This window comes from Myotis yumanensis, unplaced genomic scaffold (assembly GCF_028538775.1).
Source record: "Myotis yumanensis isolate MYYU_CA2020_CCGP unplaced genomic scaffold, mMyoYum1.0.hap1 SCAF_10, whole genome shotgun sequence".
NCBI classification, from domain to species: domain Eukaryota; kingdom Metazoa; phylum Chordata; class Mammalia; order Chiroptera; family Vespertilionidae; genus Myotis; species Myotis yumanensis.
Genome location: NW_027223761.1, coordinates 42,961,606 through 42,982,067, shown reverse-complemented (window position 1 = coordinate 42,982,067; position 20,462 = coordinate 42,961,606). Strand labels below are relative to the sequence as shown.

Here is a 20,462-nt window from a genome sequence, read left to right as displayed (position 1 = left end):
CAAGGTGTGGTTATCAGTGGTTTAGTGCTTTAGTTTATAACATTCATCAAGATTAAATTGCATTTTAAAGACTGTTACTGCTGACAGTTTGTAAAAGCATTGCTTTTTAATCACAGCAAAGTGTCCAGAGACTAGGGACTTATCTCAGGTAGTAAGTGCATTTGGAGACAGGAAGCATACTTTTGTGGTCAGACCCAGAAGATCCCTTAGATGTCTTGGGGGATGTGAGTACTAACATAAGCCACACACAGACCCTGCGTCCCTCCCTTCCCAATACCCCATGCTGCCGGGGTTCTTGTCCCAGCATCAAGAAGGGTTCAGGAATCTGGAGAAGGGACTGTGTGTAGATGACATAGGAATCCAGAGACTGTGAAAGAGTCCAGAGACGAAGTATAATTTTGAAAGGCATTGGGGGGTCAGAGGAGCTTAGCTAAAGGAGCTAAGATCTAAGGTCTTAAGTCTAAGGCCTTAGGTTCTCCCCGTCCCCAGGCCCCCATGCTTTTTATTAACACAACTTGTCCTGAGGCGAGGCAGAGATATACACTTCAAAGGGTCAGGGTTTAGTACAGAGTCCATTGTCAGAATGGGGGAATTACCCTACAGCTGTTCAGGTGTTTGGCCAGTAGGAGGCAATAACATGTAGATTAAGATGCCCTTTAACTGTCTGGCAGCAACAATCAATTTAATGTATCCTTTCAGGTTTGGGAAAATGCCTTCAGCCATTCCCAACAGGTGACTACATGTGTGACTCAACCCTGTTGAGTCCCCAAGTCTCATCAACCTTTTGATGAAACTCTTGAAATTATGACATGCTAGAATTGGTCACCGACACTATGAAGACCCAGGCACCACAGCTCAGCAGGGAGGAGCCTCAGGACCAGGAGGCCAGGCAGCAGCAAAATGAATGCAGAACTTTCTTTTGTTCCTGCAATGGGAGGAAGAGAAGGAAAGGTTTGGTTTCTCCGTGTTTCTTAAGACATGGGCCTCCCAGACTTTTCAAGCTTCTCCCAAGGCTCAAAACACCACCAGTGTGAGCCCTAGGGGTTCCTTTTACTTAGCCAGCAATTAGACTCTCCTTTTGCCTTTCAGGGGCTCCTGAAATACTCAGGAATACCAGAAAGGGAGTGGACTGTGAGAACACATCCTTTTGGGTCTCTGAATTTAAGGTCGTTGAGTGGACTGAGTTCTCAGGGCTATGGGCTCCTCACACCCTCCCATCCCCACTTCTCAGGCCCCTGTGCTCCCAGCCACATGTGCCTCAGTAAGAAAGGCTTTCCCCACATGAGACCTGCAGATCCCTCGCCACTGTGGGAGCCCCTCCATGTTTGTCTTTTTTATTTTTTTAAATATATTTTATTGATTTTTCACAGAGAGGAAGGGAGAGCGATAGATAGTCAGAATCATCGATGGGAGAGAAACATCGATCAGCTGCCTCCTGCACATCTCCCACTGGGGATGTGCCCGCAACCCAGGTACATGCCCTTGACCAGAATTGAACCTGGGACCCCTCAGTCCGCAGGCCGACGCTCTACCCACTGAGCCAAACCGGTTTTGGCTCCATGTTTGTCTTTGTCCACTTAGGAATATGTTTCTGGATCGGGACCTCATGAACATACATCTTTTGCAGCAACATATATACTCTAGTCTAGTGTTAATAAGAGTTCAGTCTTTGGGTGGGATCTGGCCTCCTCTCCTGGGGTTCTCAGCTCAGTCTGCCTGAATCTGAATGAACATGAAGCACTGCGCCTGAGATGGGAGGGCAGCACCTTTCCTCTGCTGGATTGTTTTCCTGGTTGTCCTGTTTTTATTAGGCTTGATCCTAATTCAGAATTTCTACAGGTAAAAGCTCAGAGTCCCCCAGTAATCACTCTCTGCAGTCCCTTTCTACCTCAAACTTTCCTCTTGTTTTCTTGTTTCCAGCAACCATTCAGAGCATAACGACTAATTTGGTTGAAACTTACTGGATACTCAATCCCTCTGCAGCTCAGAACCACTTCTGGCTGGACCCTGGCATCTCAACAAAACCTAACTTCCTTCAGCAACAACTACTGGAGCCCTGATTCAAGCCAGGCATTACCGACAGGCCCTGGGTGCAGAGGGAGCAGGAAGACAGTCTCTGGCACTAAAGAGATCACCAGACTGTAAACAAATTATTGCCATAGAGATGGAGAATGTATGGCTGAGATGCATACAAGGTTCTCCATGGGGGCAAAAAAAGAGTATTTGTTAAGCAATACCGATGTCCCGGGCAATAAGTTAAGAACTTCTTTAATTCTCACAGACACACTACTGAAGTATTACTATTTGTATCCTCATTTTACAAAGGAGGTAGTTGAAACATAGATTGCTCAGGTAACTTGTTCAAATTCACAGAACTAATGGTTGTTGAGCCTAGATTACCATTGAGGTTGTCTGCCCCCAAACTTATGGTGTGGAGCATGGTACAATATTTAATCTTGCCTGAGAGTATCCAGGAAGGCTTATAATTAGAAGTGATATCTGAGCTAGTGAAAGATAATGAGAGATAGTGAAAGATAATTACTTTACTAAATTGATAGTGTCTTAGATTAGATGAAATACGACATGAAGTCAGAGATTTCAGGCCAGAAGGAATGATAGGTGTAAATGCAAGGAAACCTGAGAGCCAGGACACCTTGGGAAAGGTTGGGTAAAGTGGAGACAACCCTTGGTGGCACTTTCTCACCCATCACAGGGCTGGACAGGTAACAGCCTTCCAGCCACTACTGATATGTCTTCACTCATATGCCTTCACTGATGGTTTTACCATCTCTAACCTTCATCAGTCTAGGTATCATCCTGTGCATGTGGTCACTATGTGGCCCATTGGTGCAAACTCTTTCAGTTCTTTGATTTCCTCAGCTCCAACACTATTCACCTGCTCGTCAGTCTAACCAACCCCTGCTATGGAAATGTCCTCCAATCAACTCACAACCTGTAAACTACCCACTCTGGAAATCTCAAGGCCCACCATCCTATTTTCTAACCATACCCCCCCTCCTTTCTCCTAGGATATTTCATAGACAACACCAGTTCCCCAACTTCCCTTGATCACCACAGCCCCCTGCTCAGTTCAGGCACCCTCATCTCCTGGCAGGATTACTGCAGTGGCTGTATTGGTCTGCCTGAGAACAGGTCTCCCAACTCCCCTAACCCTTTCCTATACCCCCTGACATTAGTTTCCAAAACCCATGTTTCCTGGTGCCCAGCAGATCTTTCTGACTGTTTTGCACAGCAGGGAAGTTAAGACCATGGCCGGACGAGGAACTGCCTGAGCTGCTCTCTATTCCAGGATATCAGCCCTGTATTTTTAGGAACCTAATACTCATCAGCAATTGGTTGAAGGCCCTATTGTGCTCTGTCCTGGTGGCCTCTGGTAGCAGAGAACTCCCTCTTCTATTTCAGGATGTTCCACCACTCCCACCTGGAACACAGTCCCAGACTCACCTGAGCTGTTGATATAGAAGCAATTGTAGTTACTCTTAGATATTTTGGGCTTGTTAAGTGAAAGGTCATTGTTATTTTGCTTGACTTCCTGATATTCTTCATAGCCTGGAATTAGCACTTCCTTTTGTGATGGATAGTAAGAGAACATTTCAATTTTAACACCCAAGCAGGTTCTGATGGTAAACAGTGTTCCCTTACCATTGTTAGTAAATTTTATAGCTTCTGCTTTAGAGAGAGATGATGAGGCAAATTGGCCAAAACGTACATTTCCTTTCCCACTGTAATTACACTTTGTCTTATAGCCTCTATAAACTGTATAGCAATTCGTTGGCTTGAGAAGCTGAAGAGCTCTTGTCAAATAATAATGGAAGGCTTTGAACTGAAACTTATTTGTATTTTGACGGAAGTTTCTGACAGCTTTGTTAAATTCTATTGCAATATCTCCAGTATAGGCCACTAGAGCTATTCCATGGGAATCACTGAGTCGTTTTGAAGAGTCTATTTTGTTCTTCCTTTTCTCCCATTCTTTCGTTGCCTTTTCCCATTCTGCTCTTAAGTTTCTATTCACTTTAAGTTCTTCTCTTAACAGCTGGGGTGCTTTTGCCTCCATTTCTTTAGTGCAGCCCACATACTGATCATCAAATGCATTTTCAGCCATGTCTAGCCAACATGACTCAGCTTGTTGTACCCAGCCGGTCACCTGTAGAGAAGAGGTAGTGTTCTTTGACCCATTTGCAAGTACTGGATGCTGCCCAGAGCCCACAGTCTGGACTTCTTGCTTAGCATGAAATTTGACATGTTCCTGTCATAGCAATCATGTATGGTACACACATGAAGATAATCTTATTATACCATAAGTAGTGTAAAAAGAAAAAACTAGGCTGTTACTCTGTTTTGTTTCCAAATATTTAAACTATTCTTTTCAGACTCATGCTCTCTAAATGGCTTTAGCCTCAGAATCAACTGTGGGAACTCTATACTTTTAAAAATGTGAGGACAAAGCAGGTCAGCAAGATGTGGGTGGAGGGGGTGATATATATTACCTGTTGTGTTAGCCATTGAGTTAGGATCAAAAAGCGAACTGCTGTGGCTAGAAGAGAAGTCATCTCCAAGTTCAATACTAACTGCAAAAAAAATAAGATAATGAAAGTGAGGTATGAACATTAGTTCCACTGTGAGTGTGCTGATCACTCGGTCCTTACTGCAAATCTGGAAGCCCCAGTCCTACATACTCTGCTTTCTGCACAGCTAACCAGGACTTCTGCCTGGGTTCTGCACACAGGGAGAAGTAAATCAGTAGGGAGCTGGTAAAGAAACAGTTAATCCTGGTCATATGCAGAGCTGGGTGTCACTCAGATGGCCAGTGAGAAAAACAGATTCCATTTTAGTGGATCCTTCACAAGCCCTGACATTTTACTCCCCCTAAAAAATTACTATGAGTCCTTTCACAAATGTGTCGGTTGTGTGTGTTTTTAAGATCGTCTCAAAGTTTTGTTAATCTGCGGCTCAAACTTAAGTCAATACTTCTGAACATCTCTCAATGTTGTCAGCCTTTACTTCTATCAGGGGAGCTAACATGCATGGAAGCTTTCAGGGGGTTCTTGGTGTGAAGGAAAGGTAGAAGTTGCTGTGGGGAAGGGGGGAAATAAGTATATTCCTATTCTGACCTGGAGATCTAGGCTTGACTAACCGTAGGAAGGGGGAGGGCACTTTTGCACAAGGGCCCACGAGACACAGGGACCAACAGTACTGCATTGGGATTCTGGGATATAAATTGCACAATCTAAGATTAAGGTTTTAAATTTAAGAGGGATGGATAGACAGCATGTCTGTCCTTCCATATGGTTCCCTATTTGCCAGGTCTGACCTTACTTCCCTACCTAGAATGTTTCTTACACAGAACTGACTTTGTGGCTTTGGCTCTTGATACAACTGCCACTATAGCAATCACCTCTGGCTTCAGATATTCTTCCAGTCCCATCCAAACACCAGTCTCTCCTCAGGGGCCCTCCTGGGGTCCTCACACTCAGAGACCCTTCCCCTTCAGAGAACAGAACCGAGTTATCAGGTACCTGATTTCCTGGAGATCCTTGGTGATTTGGTCCTGGTCCGTCTTTGATAGAAGTGCCTGAGAAGGCAGTGCTCTGGCCTTTTTATGTGGGAGAGAGATGTACTTTCAGTTTCAGATTAGATTTGTGGTTTTGTGTTGTTCTTGTTGTTGTGTGTGTGTTTGCTCAGAATCCTGTGCAGGCTTTAGGAGCAGATTGCCCTACCTCAATATGAGGAGGGAAAATGACACTTAAAAACTCAAGTGGCTAAAGTCAATCATGCCTGATATCTCCCCTCTCCCCACTGCAGCTTTCTTTTCTTAAATTTTTAATCCTTTCTTTATAGGCTACCTAAGACCACTTTTTTAAAAAAATATGTTTTATTGATTTTTTACAGAGAGGAAGGGAGAGAGATATAGAGTTAGAAACATCGATCAGGTGCCTCCTGCACATCTCCTACTGGGGATGTGCCCGCAACCCAGGTACATACCCTTGACCAGAATCGAACCTGGGACCTTTCATTCTGCAGGCTGACACTCTGTCCACTGAGCCAAACCGGTTTCAGCCCTAAGACCACTTTTGATTAAGAAAACTGTAGAAAGTTAGTAACTGCCACAAGCAAATGCCAGGTGGTGGCCTGTGTCAATTTTCCACAGAGTCCTGCTTTGCGGGGTTTCTGAATGCACTGCTCGGAGTCTCTGCTCACACTCGCTGGAATGATTGTGGCAGATTTTAATCCACAGGTCGCTTTTTCCCATATTTCTTTGTAAACTTTTTAGCATTCTTACAGAATTTTTTACGGTCTTTAGAGTATTCTTCAGCTAGGTCAGCCTGAAGGGGATGCTCAGGCTGGGGGTCATTCACCAGTGCTATGAGAGACTGGATTACTTGGTTTTTGTTGCTGGCTTCCAGTTTTCAGCACTAATTACTGGCAGACAGACCTGTCCCTTTTCATCGATGTTGGGGTGATAGATCTTTGTTTTAAATGTAATTTTCGGTGGTTTGAATGGGTATTCTGCTGGAAAGTTGATTTGCATTCTGAAGTGCAGGAAGCCACCGCTTTCCTAATACTGTCATAAGAGTGCATTCAGGAACGTGGAAGGCCGATGGACCTTGGACATTAGCTGGGCTGTGTTGAGATAGTGATGGCTCAAAGCAACTTCCTGGCCTAATAGCCTCAAAGTACCTGTTTGCTGTGCTTTACTGAGGGCAAGATGTGTATCTAAAACTGAATAAAAAGCAGATAAGGCCAGGTTTCAGTGTGCCTCTCCAAGAGAGAGGTCTCCACCTTGCCTCCCCTCCCCCCCATGCCTTCTAAATTCACATTTCTTGTCTAATGTTTTCATTTGAGCGTTGGCCCCTTCTTCAGATCCTGAACCCGCGCCCCAAAACGTTGTGGCACTGAAGGCCTCCTTATCATATGGAGGTTGTCAGGAACAATAAGCCCTTGCCAAGTTAATAAATTAGCTTCATCAACCTGGATGTTATCGAAGTTTTTCATGCCACATTTGCAAATTTCTTTTAAGCTCCTTCATCAGCCTCCTGCTGGCTAACATTTGGTGCCGAGACCCAGGAGGGTTCCATGGGGATGGGGAGCCATCGCCCCGGCTTTGGTCACCCCAAGTTTTCTACTTAGAGAGCAGTAGGCAGCGACAGCTCTTCCTGGGCTTACCTCTGAATCCTACTCGGGTGACTCGAGCGCCGGCCTCAATCAAGCCTCCTTCCCTTACGGGGTTGCCCCCTCACCCCCAGCCAGCCAGCCAAGGAGGATGCTGGACAGGGAATCTCTCCTTCTCCAATGCTGACCCTCCATCCCACACCAGCCAATCTTCTCTAAGTGAGTGACATTCCACAATTCCTCTCCTCCGGGTCTTCTGCCCACTCTCACTTCTCAGAAGTCTCTCATCTCCAAGGTCCTAGTGCTGCTCTAACCGGTTTGGCTCAGTGGATAGAGCGTCGGCCTGCAGACTCAGGGGTTCCAGGTTTGATTCTGGTCAAGGGCATGTACCTTGGTTGCAGGCACATACCCAGTGGGGAGTGTGCAGGAGGCAGCTGATCGATGTTTCTCTCTCATTGATGTTTCTAACTCTCTATCCCTCTCCCTTCCTCTCTGTAAAGAATCAATAAAATATATTTTAAAAAAAAAGTCCTAGTGCTAGACCAGAAGATTGTTCAGCTGTTTGGCTTTGGGTCCTTCTGGATTGGGGGCGCCCAGTCCAGAGGGTCACCTCTCATTTCTCATGGTGATTGGTTTAGCAGCAGGAACCCCTGCCCTAAACAGTCACCTTTGGATTTGTGGTCTGTCACTCACCCCTCCTCTCTCATGGCCACGCTACACCCCCTCTGCACACTCATGGGGAGATCATGCCCAACCACCTCATTTTATTTTGTAACACTGTTTGGCCACAGCATAAACTAGATAATAAGTCTCAATGACCTGAAAACAGCCCTTTCAATTTTAACACAGTAAACAATTTAGATCATTGCTGTCACTGCATTGGAAAATGGTCAGAGATTCCCTACATCCAGGCCTTTTTTCACCCTTCAGTCCCAATCCTCTCTCTCAGTCCTGCTCTACCTATCAGATCTTTCTCCTTCACACAAAACCTCTTACCGCTAACATTTCTAATTCTGAATCTACTTTTGACCCAGCAGACCACCGACCTCCACTCCCTCCTCTCCCTCACCTGCAGTAGATTCCCAAAATCCAGACCCTCCTAACCAGCAACCACCTTCTCCCCCAGTCCCTGAGAGCCCAAATCCTTAGAACATGAGCTCCAAAACAGCCTTTCCCATCTCACACTCATTCTCAGGCCACCCAAAGACTGCCTTCCTCAACAGCCTCTTCTATTCTCACACCAATTCCACTCCTAAGGGAGGTAGCAGGAACTGAGGGCATAGTCTGAGTCCACATCCCATTCTCTATGTCTAACCTCACACAGATTGAGAGGCATCTCAGGTCTTTTTCCCATGACCCGACCACTTTTACTAAGGAATTTGAGTGCCTGACTCAGCCCTATGACCTGACCTGGCATGACATCTATGTCTTCCTGTCCTCCTCTACAGAAATTTACCACCTTAGATCCCACCTCCCCAGTGGGAACCCTTCTTCTGAACACCCATTTTATATCCCAACTAGAGGCCCGATGCACAAAATTCATGCAAGGGGCTGCAAGGGCTGAGGCTGCCGCCCCGGCCGCTGCTCCACCCGGCCCTCATATCAGCAGCCCCGGCTTCATCCAGAAGGACATCGGAAGGACGTCTGGTCTAATTAGCATATTACGCTGTTATTATTATAGATCAGCTCCTGACACACACCATAAACTTCAAAAAATAGACACAGGTCTACAAACCCCTCAAAAAGACCTCGTTAACCTGACCTTTAAGGTCTTTAAAAATAGAGACAAGGAGACCCAAATCCAAAAACAAAGGCGAGATCAGGCCAAGGCTGAGGCCCAAAAGGAGGCCTTCCAGCTCCTAGCCACTACTCTCATGAACCCCAAACAAAGTGCTGGTCCTTCAACCAAGGGTAAGTCAGGGGCTAACCCTCCTCAGAGCCCATGCTTGAAATGCAACAAGGAAGGACACTGAGCCAAGTCCTGCTCAAACCCGAGACCCCCGCCTGGGCCCTGCCCCAGGTGCAGAAGGGAAGGCCGCTGGGGCCATTTATTCTGCCCTCTCCAAATTCTCTGAGACCCTTGTCCACTCTTCAGTCTCTATTATGGGGGTTGATGGATTAGTCTCACAGCCATTAGCCACCTCACCTCTACACTGCATCTTACTAAATACCTTCATTCACTCTTTTCTCATTATCACCCAAACCTTAGTATATTATCTCTAAGGAAAAAGTTGACAGTTTTAAATCCAAGCCAGGCCTGGGAATAGGCTGCTGGGCCTGCTCCCTCCCTGCCTCGCCTTTTCTTCAGCCACATATGCATATACATAATTTTCCAAAGTCTTGGATAACTTAAAGGCTTTGGAGCATTGCTGGGTTAAATGATAAATATTTAAAATATTTTAAAATAACATAAAATATTGAAACATTAATTGCTAGACACGTTTTAATTAGCCTGCTCTTAGTTTTTATTACAGAAGGTCTCTTGCACTTTGTTGAATGTATAGTTTCCTGAAAGTAAGAGTGTGTTTAAAATGTGTTGATAAATGTCAATCTAAAAAATGTTGGCTGTTTACTTTTTGGTTATCATTGAAAAATTAAGGTTTCTAAGAGTGAAGAATTCTAATACATTTTAAAGAAAAAAGAAAGAAAAAGTCTGTACAAGTTGCTGAAGGTATGACAGAAAGAGAATATTAGAGTAGAGATACTTAATGGAAGGCCTGAGGCATGGTTATGCATTTTTGACGGACATGGAAGGTTTGAAGGCTAATTAGAAAGTGTGACATTTGTTAGGTTTGCATATGTGATGAGAAGGAAAAGAGAAATGTTAAAAGAAAGAAATAAGTTCTAAAGTTAACTATTTACAAGAATTGTAGCCGAAACCGGTTTGGCTCAGAGGATAGAGCGTCGGCCTGCGGACTGAAATGTCCCAGGTTCGATTCCGGTCAAGGGCATGTACCTTGGTTGCGGGCACATCCCCAGTAGGAGATGTGCAGGAGGCAGCTGATTGATGTTTCTCTCTCATCGATGTTTCTAACTCTCTATCCCTCTCCCTTCCTCTCTGTAAAAAATCAATAAAATATATTTAAAAAAAAAAGAATTGTAAAAGGGTCATAAAAGTCCCAGGAAAATTTAAACCAAGGTCAGACCACTAGTTAATTTATAGCCTGCCTGTAATAAAAAGTCCTTATCTCCCCCCTGCCAAGGACAGAGCAAATAGTAAATACAGAAAGAGAAGGGGGAGGGGGAAAAGAAAAAAAAGAGGGGGGGGCTATTTTACCTCGAGCAAGAAAGCCTGAGGTTTCAGTCTCCAAGCCTGGCAGAACAAGGTTGCCGGATACTTCTTAAGCTAAACCAGAATATTCAGCAGCAGAATTTCAAGATAGGAGCACATATAATGCCTCAACCCCCACCTAGCCTGCCCTTCAGAGTGACTGGTGGGAGGGGGGTTGCATCTGTACTTTATGGATCAAATGTATAAGTTTGCTTACTTTGCTTTTTCAGGAAAGGAGCATACTTTAATTACTTGATAAGTTAGCTTTTCACAATTTAATCAAGGTCTCATATAAACTCATCCATATGAGAAGCCAATATTTTATGAGCAACTGGTCCAAAGTAAAATTTGCATATCCTATCTAATAATAGACAAACATGGGAATTGACTGTACCTTCGCTATACCTCCCATTGGCTAATCAGCACGATATGCAAATTAACCCAACCAAGATGGTGGCCGGCAGCCACGCAGCTGAAGCGAGCAGGAGGCTTGCTTGCTCCAGTGATGGAGGAAGCCAAGGTTCCCAGCCTACCGCGGCCGGCTCTGAGCTCCGAAAGCAACAACATTTCAATTATAGAAGCTAAATAAACCCCAGATACCTGCTTTCAGCAGGCTGTGGCCTCAGAGCTGGAGCGAGCAGGAGCCGGCTCTCAGCTCCAGTGACGGCAACAAAGTTTCAATTATAGATGGTAAATAAATCCCAGAATTAAAAAAAAAAAAAAGAAAGGAGAGGCTGGGAGCTTCAGTCACCGGCCAGCCTGAAAACGGCCCTAAGCCCCTCACCCAGACTGGCCAGGCACCCCAGTGGGGACCCCCACCCTAAAGGGGGTGTGGCCAGACTGAAAACAGCCATCAACCCCTCATCCAGGCTGGCCAGGCACCCCAGTGGGGACCCCCACCCTGAAGGGGGTGTGACCAGCTGCAAACAGCCATCAGCCCCTCACCCAGGCTGGCCAGGCACCCAAGCAGGACCCTCAACCTGATCCGGGGCACCCTTCAGGACAAACCAGCCGGCCCCCACCCATGCACCAGGCCTCTATCCTATATAGTAAAAGGGTAATATGCAAACTGACCCTAACAGCAGAAAGACTGGGAATGACTGGTCACTATGACACACATTGACCACCAGGGGCAGACGCTCAATGCAGGAGCTGCCCTCTGGTGGTCAGTGCATTCCCACATGTGGGAGCTCTGCTCAGCCACAAGCCAGGCTGATGGCTGCCAGTACAGCAGTGCTGGTGGAAGCCTATCCTGCCTCCTCAGCAGCGCTAAGGATGTCCGACTGCAGCTTAGGTATGCTCCCCGCTGGCAAGTGTACATCCCCCGAGGGCTGCCGGGCTGCCAGAGGGATGTCTGATTGCCAGCTTAGGCCCAATCCCCTGGGGAACAGGCCTAAGCCAGCAGGTGGTCACCCCCCGAGGAGTCCCAGACTGCAAGAGGGCACAGGCTGGGCTGAGGGACCTCCGCTCCAGCTCTGTGGCCACGGCCTGCTGAAAGCAGGTATCTGGGGTTTGTTTAGCTTCTAAAACAAATTTTTGTGCACTGGGCCTCTAGTATATATATATATATAGAGAGAGAGAGAGAGAGAGAGAGAGAGAGAGCGCACTAGCCAAAAAGTATGCAGTTTAGAAGTAAATTTAAGCTTAAAAAGAAGAAATTTAAAAATTTCTTCCACTACTATTTACAGAGTAAACTAAAAGTTGTTATTGAAGCATTAAATCTCACCATTAATGAGACACCCGAGGATATTTTTCCATTGATTTTTAGAGAGAGTGGAAGAGAGAAGGAAAAAGAGAGAGAAATATTGATAGGAAAGAAACACATCGATTGGTTGCCTCCTGCACGCATCCTGACCAGGGCCAGGGAGGAGCCTGCAACTGAGGTATGTGCCCTTGACCGGAATCGAACCTGGGACCCTTTGGTCCACATATGACACTCTATCCACTGAGCCAAACCAGCTAGGGCACAGCTAGCATTTTGATCTCACACAGCTCTGGTACCAGCATGTCCCTCCTATCCCCCAAGCCCCCTGCATGCCTTGTTTTGTTTTGTGTTCTGTACTCTATACAACCTTGTACTGAGAAAGCCTGAGGCACAGAAAACTTTACCAGCCGACCGCCACTGGTGTGCATGTAAGTCCTAATAAACCCATGTCTTTCACAGCCAGTCTTTCTGGTTATTTCTTTGGTATCGGCAAGCAATACACTGAGGTTTTCTCAGACCTCAGCTCTTTGCATAACACTGTTATATCTATATATATAATGAAAGCATATGCAATTTTGCCCTCACAGTAACCGGATGGAGCGTAGGATCAGCTGGAGCGAGTGGGTGTGGCTGGGTGCGGCAGGAAGCCGGGGGACCTGAGACGACATAAAATAAAATAAAATGCGTTCACATGCCCTAAAGCACAAACATCCTAGCAGATAACAATGATTACACAATGTTGATTACACAATAAACTTATTTTCATAGGAAAAAGAAACACACCTTCACTTAAAGATGCCGCAATAAGGCTGCTGTGGCTTTCATCTGTCCCTTTCTACACCGAAGACAACAGGGTTCAAGGGGGAAGGGCTCCAGTTTTGTTCTCAGCACCCAGCTAGGAGGCCACCCTGGGGCGGCTCTCCCCTCCGAGCCCTGCGCAGGACAGGTGCTCCGCTCCAGCCCGGGAGCCCTGAAGGGAGGCGGAGCGAAGTGCTTTGGCTCCGGGACCCCACTCTCCCTGGGTGTCCGCGTGGAGGGCGCTCTCCCTGGGAACCCAGAAATCCACCTCCGAGGGCAACTGTGCAGCAGCAGGACCTGGCGAGACTCTCGCAGGAGGGCCATCTACCCATGCGGATGTGTACGCTGGCGGAGGCCACGCAGCTGCCAAGTTGAAGTCTCCTCCATGGAGGACCGGGTCGTGCGGATCAGAGTTGGCCATGTCGGCAATGGAACCCCAGACCCCCGACGAATGACTAGAGCACATGAACCTCAACGGTCCTCAGTCACTTCCTGAGCAGCAGTCATCCCCGACCCGGGATCAAACCCAAAACCTAAGTAGCTGCCCTGACAGAATGAAACCCAAACCTTTGCTGTGGCAGAGGAGCTCCGACCCACAACAGGGGCCAGGGCAGCCAGAGGGGTTTTGTTGAGGGGCCCGACAGGCAGCCCCCAGCGCAGTGGATTAGAACCTCCTGATACAGCAAGGTTGCGGGTTGGATCCCTAGTCAAGGCACAGACAAGAAGCAACCAAAGAGAGCAAAATAAGTGGAACATCACACTAGTGTTTCTCGCGCTCCCTTCCTCTCTCTAAAATAATCAATAAAAAATTAAAATAAAAAATAAACCCTCTGGCTTGCAGAGTTGCTAAAACAGTTAGAAAGCAAAGTCCCATCCCTTCCAGTTCATTCAACAAATACTTCACATGCTCCTTCAATAATCACACTGGGGATGGGTGTTTGTTTGTTTGTTTGTTTTGGTTAATCCTCACCTGAGGACATTTTTGCAATTTTTTTTTTTTTTTTTTTTTTTTTTTTTTTTTACAGAGAGTGGAATGGAAGGGAGGGAGAAAGACAGAAACTAATGTGAGAGACATCAATTGGTTGCCTCTTGCTGAATTCCTGACCAGGGCCCAGGATTGAGCCTGCAACCCAGGTATGTGCCCTTGATTGGAATCCAACCCGCAGAAGCACTATCCACTGAACCAAACCAGCATTTTTTTTTCTTTTTAAGTCCTCCTCTGAGGATGTTTTTTTTTTTCATTGATTCTAGAGAGACAGGAAGAGAGAGGGAAAGAGAAAGAGAAACATTGATCAGTTGCCCAGGCAAATCCGACAGGGATGGAACCATGACCCTTTGGTGCGTGGAAGGACACTCTAACTCAGCGGTTCTCAACCTGTGGGTCGCGACCCCTTTGGCGGTCGAGCGACCCCTTTGGCGGTCGAGCGACCCCTTTGGCAGTTGAACGACCCTTTCACAGGGGTCACCTAAGACCATCCTGCATATCAGATATTTACATTACGATTCATAACAGTAGCAACATTACAGTTACGAAGTAGCAACGAAAATAATGTTATGGTTGGGTCACAACATGAGGAACTGTATTTAAAGGGCCAGAAGGTTGAGAACCACTGCTACTGATCCACACCAACCAGGGCCTGGAGGTACATTTAAAAATTTTTTTTAGATCTGCCCTGGCCAGGTGGCTCAATTGATTGGAGTCTCAACCTGTACAACAAAGGATTTCCTGTTGGATTCTAGGTTAGGGCACATACTTGGGTTTAGGTTAGATCCCGGTGGTTCAGCAGATGCAGAGGCAGCCTACTGGTATTTCTCTGTCACATGGATGTTTCTCTCTCCAAGAAATCAATTTTAAAAACATCCTCAGTTGAGAATTAAATATATATATATATATATATATATATATATATATATTTAAAAATTTTCAGTTCTAAAATTTTATTTGGTTCTTTTTTAAATTTTATTTTTTACTTACAGTTCACATTCAATATCCTATCCTATATAATAAAACCCTAAAATGCAAATCAACCAAACGGTGGAATGACTGGCTGCTATGAACTGACCACCAGGGGCAGACACTCAACATAGGAGCTGCCACCTGGTGGTCAGTGCGCTCCCACAGGAGGAGCGCCACTCAGCCAGAAGCCAAGCTCACAGCTGGCGAGTGCAGTGGTGGTGGCAGGAGCCTTTGCGGCAGCACTAAGGAGCAGTGAGCTGAGCGGTAGGGAGCAGCAAACAGGTGGGTGGTAAGGAGCAAGGGGTCCCAGTCTGCGAGAGGGCACAGGCCAGGCTGAGGGGCCCTCCCCTCCACCCCAGTGCATGAATTCCGTGCACTGGGACTCTAGTAAAATAATATTTAAGGTTAATTTTTAAATTACTGTTTATATTTAGTAGTATTTGTCTTTATCTTTTTAAAAAATGTTGACATTCCAACATGTGTAGCCTGGAATTCGAACTTCATCTTCACATGGATGAAAAGCATATTCTTTAATAGAAATTTTCAAGAAGATTATGATGTCAAACAATTGATCCTCTCCGATAAAATAAGGTGGGTGAGTAACTATTTGTTGAGAAAAAGATGTGAGGCAAATGGCCCACGGTAATGAATATTCAGGCACCTTTGTGGGAGCCTCTATGAATTGTGTAACACTTCCCTCCCTGGATTGAGAAGCCGAATAGCTCTTGTCAAATAAAATGGAAGGCTTTGAATGGAAAGTTATGTTTGATGGAATTCTAGCTCTGCTAAAGTTAGACCATGAGGGCTGTTCCATGGAAATCGCTGATTCACTTATTCTGGTTTTTTCTTTTTCTTCCATTTTTCTTCTGCCCTTTCACATTCCATAGACACAAAATATGCATTCAATTTTCCTGGGAGCAGGGGAAGAGTGTCACCCCAACTTAATGTGAAGTCATTAACCTTTCAAATAATCAAATTCCCTTTGTTTTGAAGTCATGCGTGCCAGGCAAATTTCTGATTGTAATTTGACTCCTTGGGTAGCGTACCTATTGGGCAAAAGTGCCCTGACCAGAGAATATAAATATCCAGTCCCCTCTGCAGAAAGAGTTCCAGCTAAATTAATGAACCTAAAGGGTGTCCCAAAATTCACGCAAGAAGTAATTTTGATGGAAAACACAGTTTTATAATTAAAAATTGTAAATTTTTTATTGATTCATAAAGTATACAGTATAGGGTTATGTATGGAATAGCATATCGGGTAAATGGCCTCCACGGCTTTGCTGGCACATACGCACTCTTTTGTTGAAATTTTCCATGACCATTTTGCATAAATGTGGCTGAATTTCGTTGATACAGCGCTCAATTTCCTCCTTCAAGGCGTGGGTGGTCGTGGGCTTGTAGGCATAAACCTTAGACTTCAAAAAACCCCAAAGAAAAAAGTCCAACAGGCGTTAAATCACATGATCTGGGCGGCCAATTCGAATCACCAAAACGGGAAATTACACGACCAGGAAATGACTCATGCAGTAATTGAATTGTTTCTCGGGCTGTATGGCATGTGGCACCGTCTTGTTGAAACCACATGTCCACATCCATATCTTGCAATTTAGGCACAAAAAAACTGGATTATCATGTCGCAATAGCGAGCACCATTAACTGTTATTGCCTGAGCAGCCGCATTTTCGAAGAAGAATGGTCCAATGATGCCTCCAGCCCAAAATCCGCACCAAACAGTGACACGTTGTGAATGCATTTGTTTCTCAACAATCACTCGTGGATTTTCTGAACCTCAAATGCAACAATTTTGTCGATTAACGAAGCCATCAAGATGAAAATGAGCCTCATTGAAATTCAGCCACATTTATGCAAAACGGTCATGGAAAATTTTAACAAAAGAGTGCGTATGTGCCAGCAAAGCCATGGAGGCCATTTACCCGATATGCTATTCCATACATAACCCTATACTGTATACTTTATGAATCAATAAAAAATTTACAATTTTTAATTATAAAACTGTGTTTTCTATCAAAATTACTTCTTGCATGAATTTTGGGACACCCTTTAGTTATTCTGTTTGTTTTTAATGTTATGCCCAGATTTCAGGATCCCCAAGAAACCACACCAGGGAGCCATCCAGGTCCGATGCAAAAGCATAAGAGTCTTTATTCGAGCTAGCTCGGCTCCCCCACCTCGCCAACACAGCAGCAGGAAGCAGAGAGAGAGAACTCTGTGTGGAGAGGGGTTTTATAGGGGTTGGAGTAAGGGGAGGAGAAAGGGCTGTGGGCCTTGCCGATTGGCCAGGCGCAAGTCGGTGTCTTGTTCCTGGGTGTGGCTAGCAGAGGCTTAGACTTCCAGGAAGAAGCTCCTTGCCAAGCACATGGCCAAGGTAAGATGGAGGGCGTAGCACTTACCCTGGGGCAAGATGGAGGGCCTAGCCCTTACCCTGGGGCAAGATGGAGGGCCTAGCCCTCGCCCTTTCATTTAACACAGCATTCTCTGTGAAATTGATTAATAAGAGTCCACACACAAAAGATGATTCTATGTTTCTGAACTTTTGTAGCAAGAGAAATACCTCAATAAAAGATTATCCATGTTTCTAAGCCTGCAAGGCAGAGGGCATATGATAGATTTGTCAAATTTCTAATTTAAATGTCCCAAATGTGTTGTATTAGGACAAAGAGTCGCTGACTTTATAAATTTTACTCTGGGCCTAAATGAGAAGAATCAGATATGGAATTTTGAGTCCTTTCTGCACAACAAAGGAATTTAGGCTATTTATATACTTTAGGAGTTACAGACACCAGTCACAGTTATGCAGTTTCCCATGACAACCAATTATTATGCAATGCTTTGAGATTCGAGATTTTCTACCATAGGAAATAATATTAAAATTTTGAAGACCCAATGTTTTTTGTTAATCCTCACCTGAGCATATTTTTTCCATTGCTTTTCAGAGAGAGAGGGAGGGAAAGGGGGGGGGGAGAGAGAGAGAGAGAGAGAAACATCAATGTGGGAGAGACACATTGATTGGTTGCCTCCTGCACCTACCCAACCAGGGGTGGGGAGTGAACCTGCAGGCAACCCAGGTATGTGCCCTTGACCCTTCGGTGTGCAGGCCAACACTCTAACCCAGTGGTTCTCAACATTGACTGCACATTAGAATCATCTGGGAATCTTTTTAAAATCCTGATTTCTGGGCCTCATCCTCCGGAAATTCTGTTTCTTCGTTACTAATGTTGTGGCCCCACCTCATAACAAAGAAACAGAATTTCTGGAGGATGAAGCCCAGAAATCAGGATTTTAAAAAGATTCCCAGGTGATTCTAATGTGCAGCCAAGGCTGAGAACCATTGCTCTAACCACTAAGCCAGGACAGCCAGGGTGAAGACCCAGAGTTTTTAAAGAGACTTTCCAGATAACTTTACAAAGCTAGAATATATTGAACAGGATGACCACAAATAAAAATCCCGAGAGCTATAGTCTATTCTTGAGAGCTATCGTCTATTCTCAGCCTTCACTTTTCTCTAACAGGGTCTTGAGAATGGCTTCATCGCTCTGAATTTCATCTCTGTGTTACACCTTATTAATATTTCTCTCTACAGTTTCTTTTTACAGGCAACTAATAGATAAGAAGGCTGCAATCTCTGACTTCAGCATGATTTTATTAGCCAGAACTCAATGAGAAATGCAATACTTGTAGAAACCTAGGAATTAATACATCAAATGTGAAAAAGTAAATTTTAAGAAAAATATTCAAATATCACCCAGCGCATGAATGGTCTCCTTGGTCGAGTTTAACCTCTCAGTCTGGTCTCTAAGTCCTGAAACAGATTGTCCCCACTCCACCCATGTATCCACTTTCCCTCAATCCCAGACCAGTCTCTGTACCAGCCAGGCAAAGTGTCTCAGTGTAGGTTCCCTCAATAGCCAACCTACTGCAAGATTCCAGTGCAGGCAGTTTATTTGAGGGATGCAGGGGCCACCTACAGGGGAGATAGAGAAGTGACATAGGGAAGGGAAGGCAGCCAGAGAAGGGTATGTTACTAAGCCAACTTGTCAAAGACCAACTAGAAAAGGGTACAAAGCATACCTCAGACTCATCTCACTAGAGAGATAGGGGAGCTGGGGTATTTTACACCAGGTCTCATCAGTCATTGGCCCAGGACTGATCCAGGAAGTGTTCATCCCCAGCACTTCCAGCTTGCTGAGTGTGGGTGGGTGAAACAGCTTTCTGTGGTTCTGGAACAGCCCACAGGTACAGAGGTGGTTGTCTGAGGAAGATATAGGCAGGGCACTGAGAGTATCTGTATATAATCTTCTTTGAGCATCCTGTATATGACCTTTTATTTTATTTATTTATTTTTTAAATCCTCACCTGAGGATATGTTTTTATTGATTTGAGAGAGAGAGGAAGGGATATATATATATATATATATATATATATATATATGTAGAGAGAGAGAGAGAGAGCGAGAGAGAGAGAGATGAGAGGGAAACATCCACCAATTGCCTCCCATACATGCCCCAATCTGGGATTGAACCCGAAACCTAGGTATGTGCCCTGACTGGGAACTGAACCCACACTGCATGGGACGATGCTCCCACCAACTGAGCCATGTGGCCAGGGCTACCGTGTCCTTTTAAATGAATCCAGAACCAGAGCCAACTTAAATAAAACTGAAGAGTATGTCAACTCTAATGATTGTTCCTTCCCTTTTCCAAACATTCTGCAACAGTAAATTTTAAGAAATTTTAAGAAAAGTGTCACACTTATGAATGATAAGGGCCCCTGCATCTTCCAAACAAACTACCTATTTTTAGCCTCCCAGACCCCGTCTCCCCGCAGCCGACGGTACTTAATGCCACCTGCATAATGTGTGCTCCAGTGGCCTGAGCAAAAGGTATTTAAAAACAGCTCTAGCCCGATATGCATTTGGTCCAGCAAACATCTGTCAAGCACCCCAGTATAACAGGGAATAGTGCTATACAACAGCAGCTCTCTGTGGCAAATATTCACTTTACTCTGGGTAAGAATACTTCATAAAGTTCTGTCTGTCTGAAGGCTTGCATTTAAAAAGGTAAAGTGCCCTGGTCAGTGTGGCTCAGTTGGTTGAGTGAGGTCCCATGCACCAAGAGGTTGCCAGTGGATTCCTGGTCAGGACATATGCCCAGGTTGTGGGCTCAATCCCAGTAGGAGGCGTGTAGGAGGCAGTGGATCCATGTTTCTCCCCCTCTCCCTTCTTCTCTCTCTCTCTTTAAAGTCAATAAAAACATTTCAAAATTAAAATTAAAAGGTGAAGTCAGTGTCATGCTATGTATGGGAATTTTTTCTTCAGATACTTTTCCTTTCCCTTAATAGAAAGGCAATGTCCAGAATCTAAATGATGAGTATGTTTTGCCTCAGAATGTATCAAGGATGAGAAATCATTTTGTATTTGTCAACATGATGCAGTCAGAAGTATATTCTAACTTACTAAACGTATGTCCTTAAGCAAAATTTAATCATTGAGACAAATGAATATCAGACCATAACTAAATCTTAAGAGAAATAAATCAATGAATAGTAAGTGCCCCTCTTCTTTTTAAAAAAAAAATATATAT

At 44.9% G+C, this 20,462-nt stretch overlaps 1 protein-coding gene and 1 pseudogene across 1 annotated transcript; both read right to left on the bottom strand.

Annotated features, from left to right (window-relative positions):
* Window positions 1–393: 393 nt before the first annotated feature.
* On the bottom strand, window positions 394–5,614 carry LOC139018192 (T-cell ecto-ADP-ribosyltransferase 2-like). The gene is made up of 4 exons (XM_070426842.1): window positions 5,538–5,614; window positions 4,509–4,589; window positions 3,466–4,165; window positions 394–925 (listed from the first exon to the last, which is right to left on the bottom strand). The coding sequence occupies exons 2-4, from the start codon at window positions 4,569–4,571 to the stop codon at window positions 813–815; spliced, it is 876 nt and encodes a 291-aa protein (XP_070282943.1). The 5' UTR covers window positions 4,572–4,589; window positions 5,538–5,614; the 3' UTR covers window positions 394–812.
* Window positions 5,615–6,245: 631 nt separating this feature from the next.
* On the bottom strand, window positions 6,246–7,069 carry LOC139018191 (ubiquitin-conjugating enzyme E2 L3-like; annotated as a pseudogene).
* Between the last annotated feature and the right edge of the window lie 13,393 nt (window positions 7,070–20,462).

Bases quoted from the DNA above. Each gene is read 5' to 3' on its own strand.
- LOC139018192 (XM_070426842.1), bottom strand. From the start codon at position 4,571: ATGACTTCTCTTCTAGCCACAGCAGTTCGCTTTTTGATCCTAACTCAA. The intron at 4,166-4,508 runs GTAATATATATC...TCTTCTCTACAG, and splicing joins CTCAATGGCTAACACAACAG to GTGACCGGCTGGGTACAACA. The intron at 926-3,465 runs GTGAGTCTGGGA...CTCCCATTGCAG, and splicing joins CTTCTATATCAACAGCTCAG to GAACAAAAGAAAGTTCTGCA.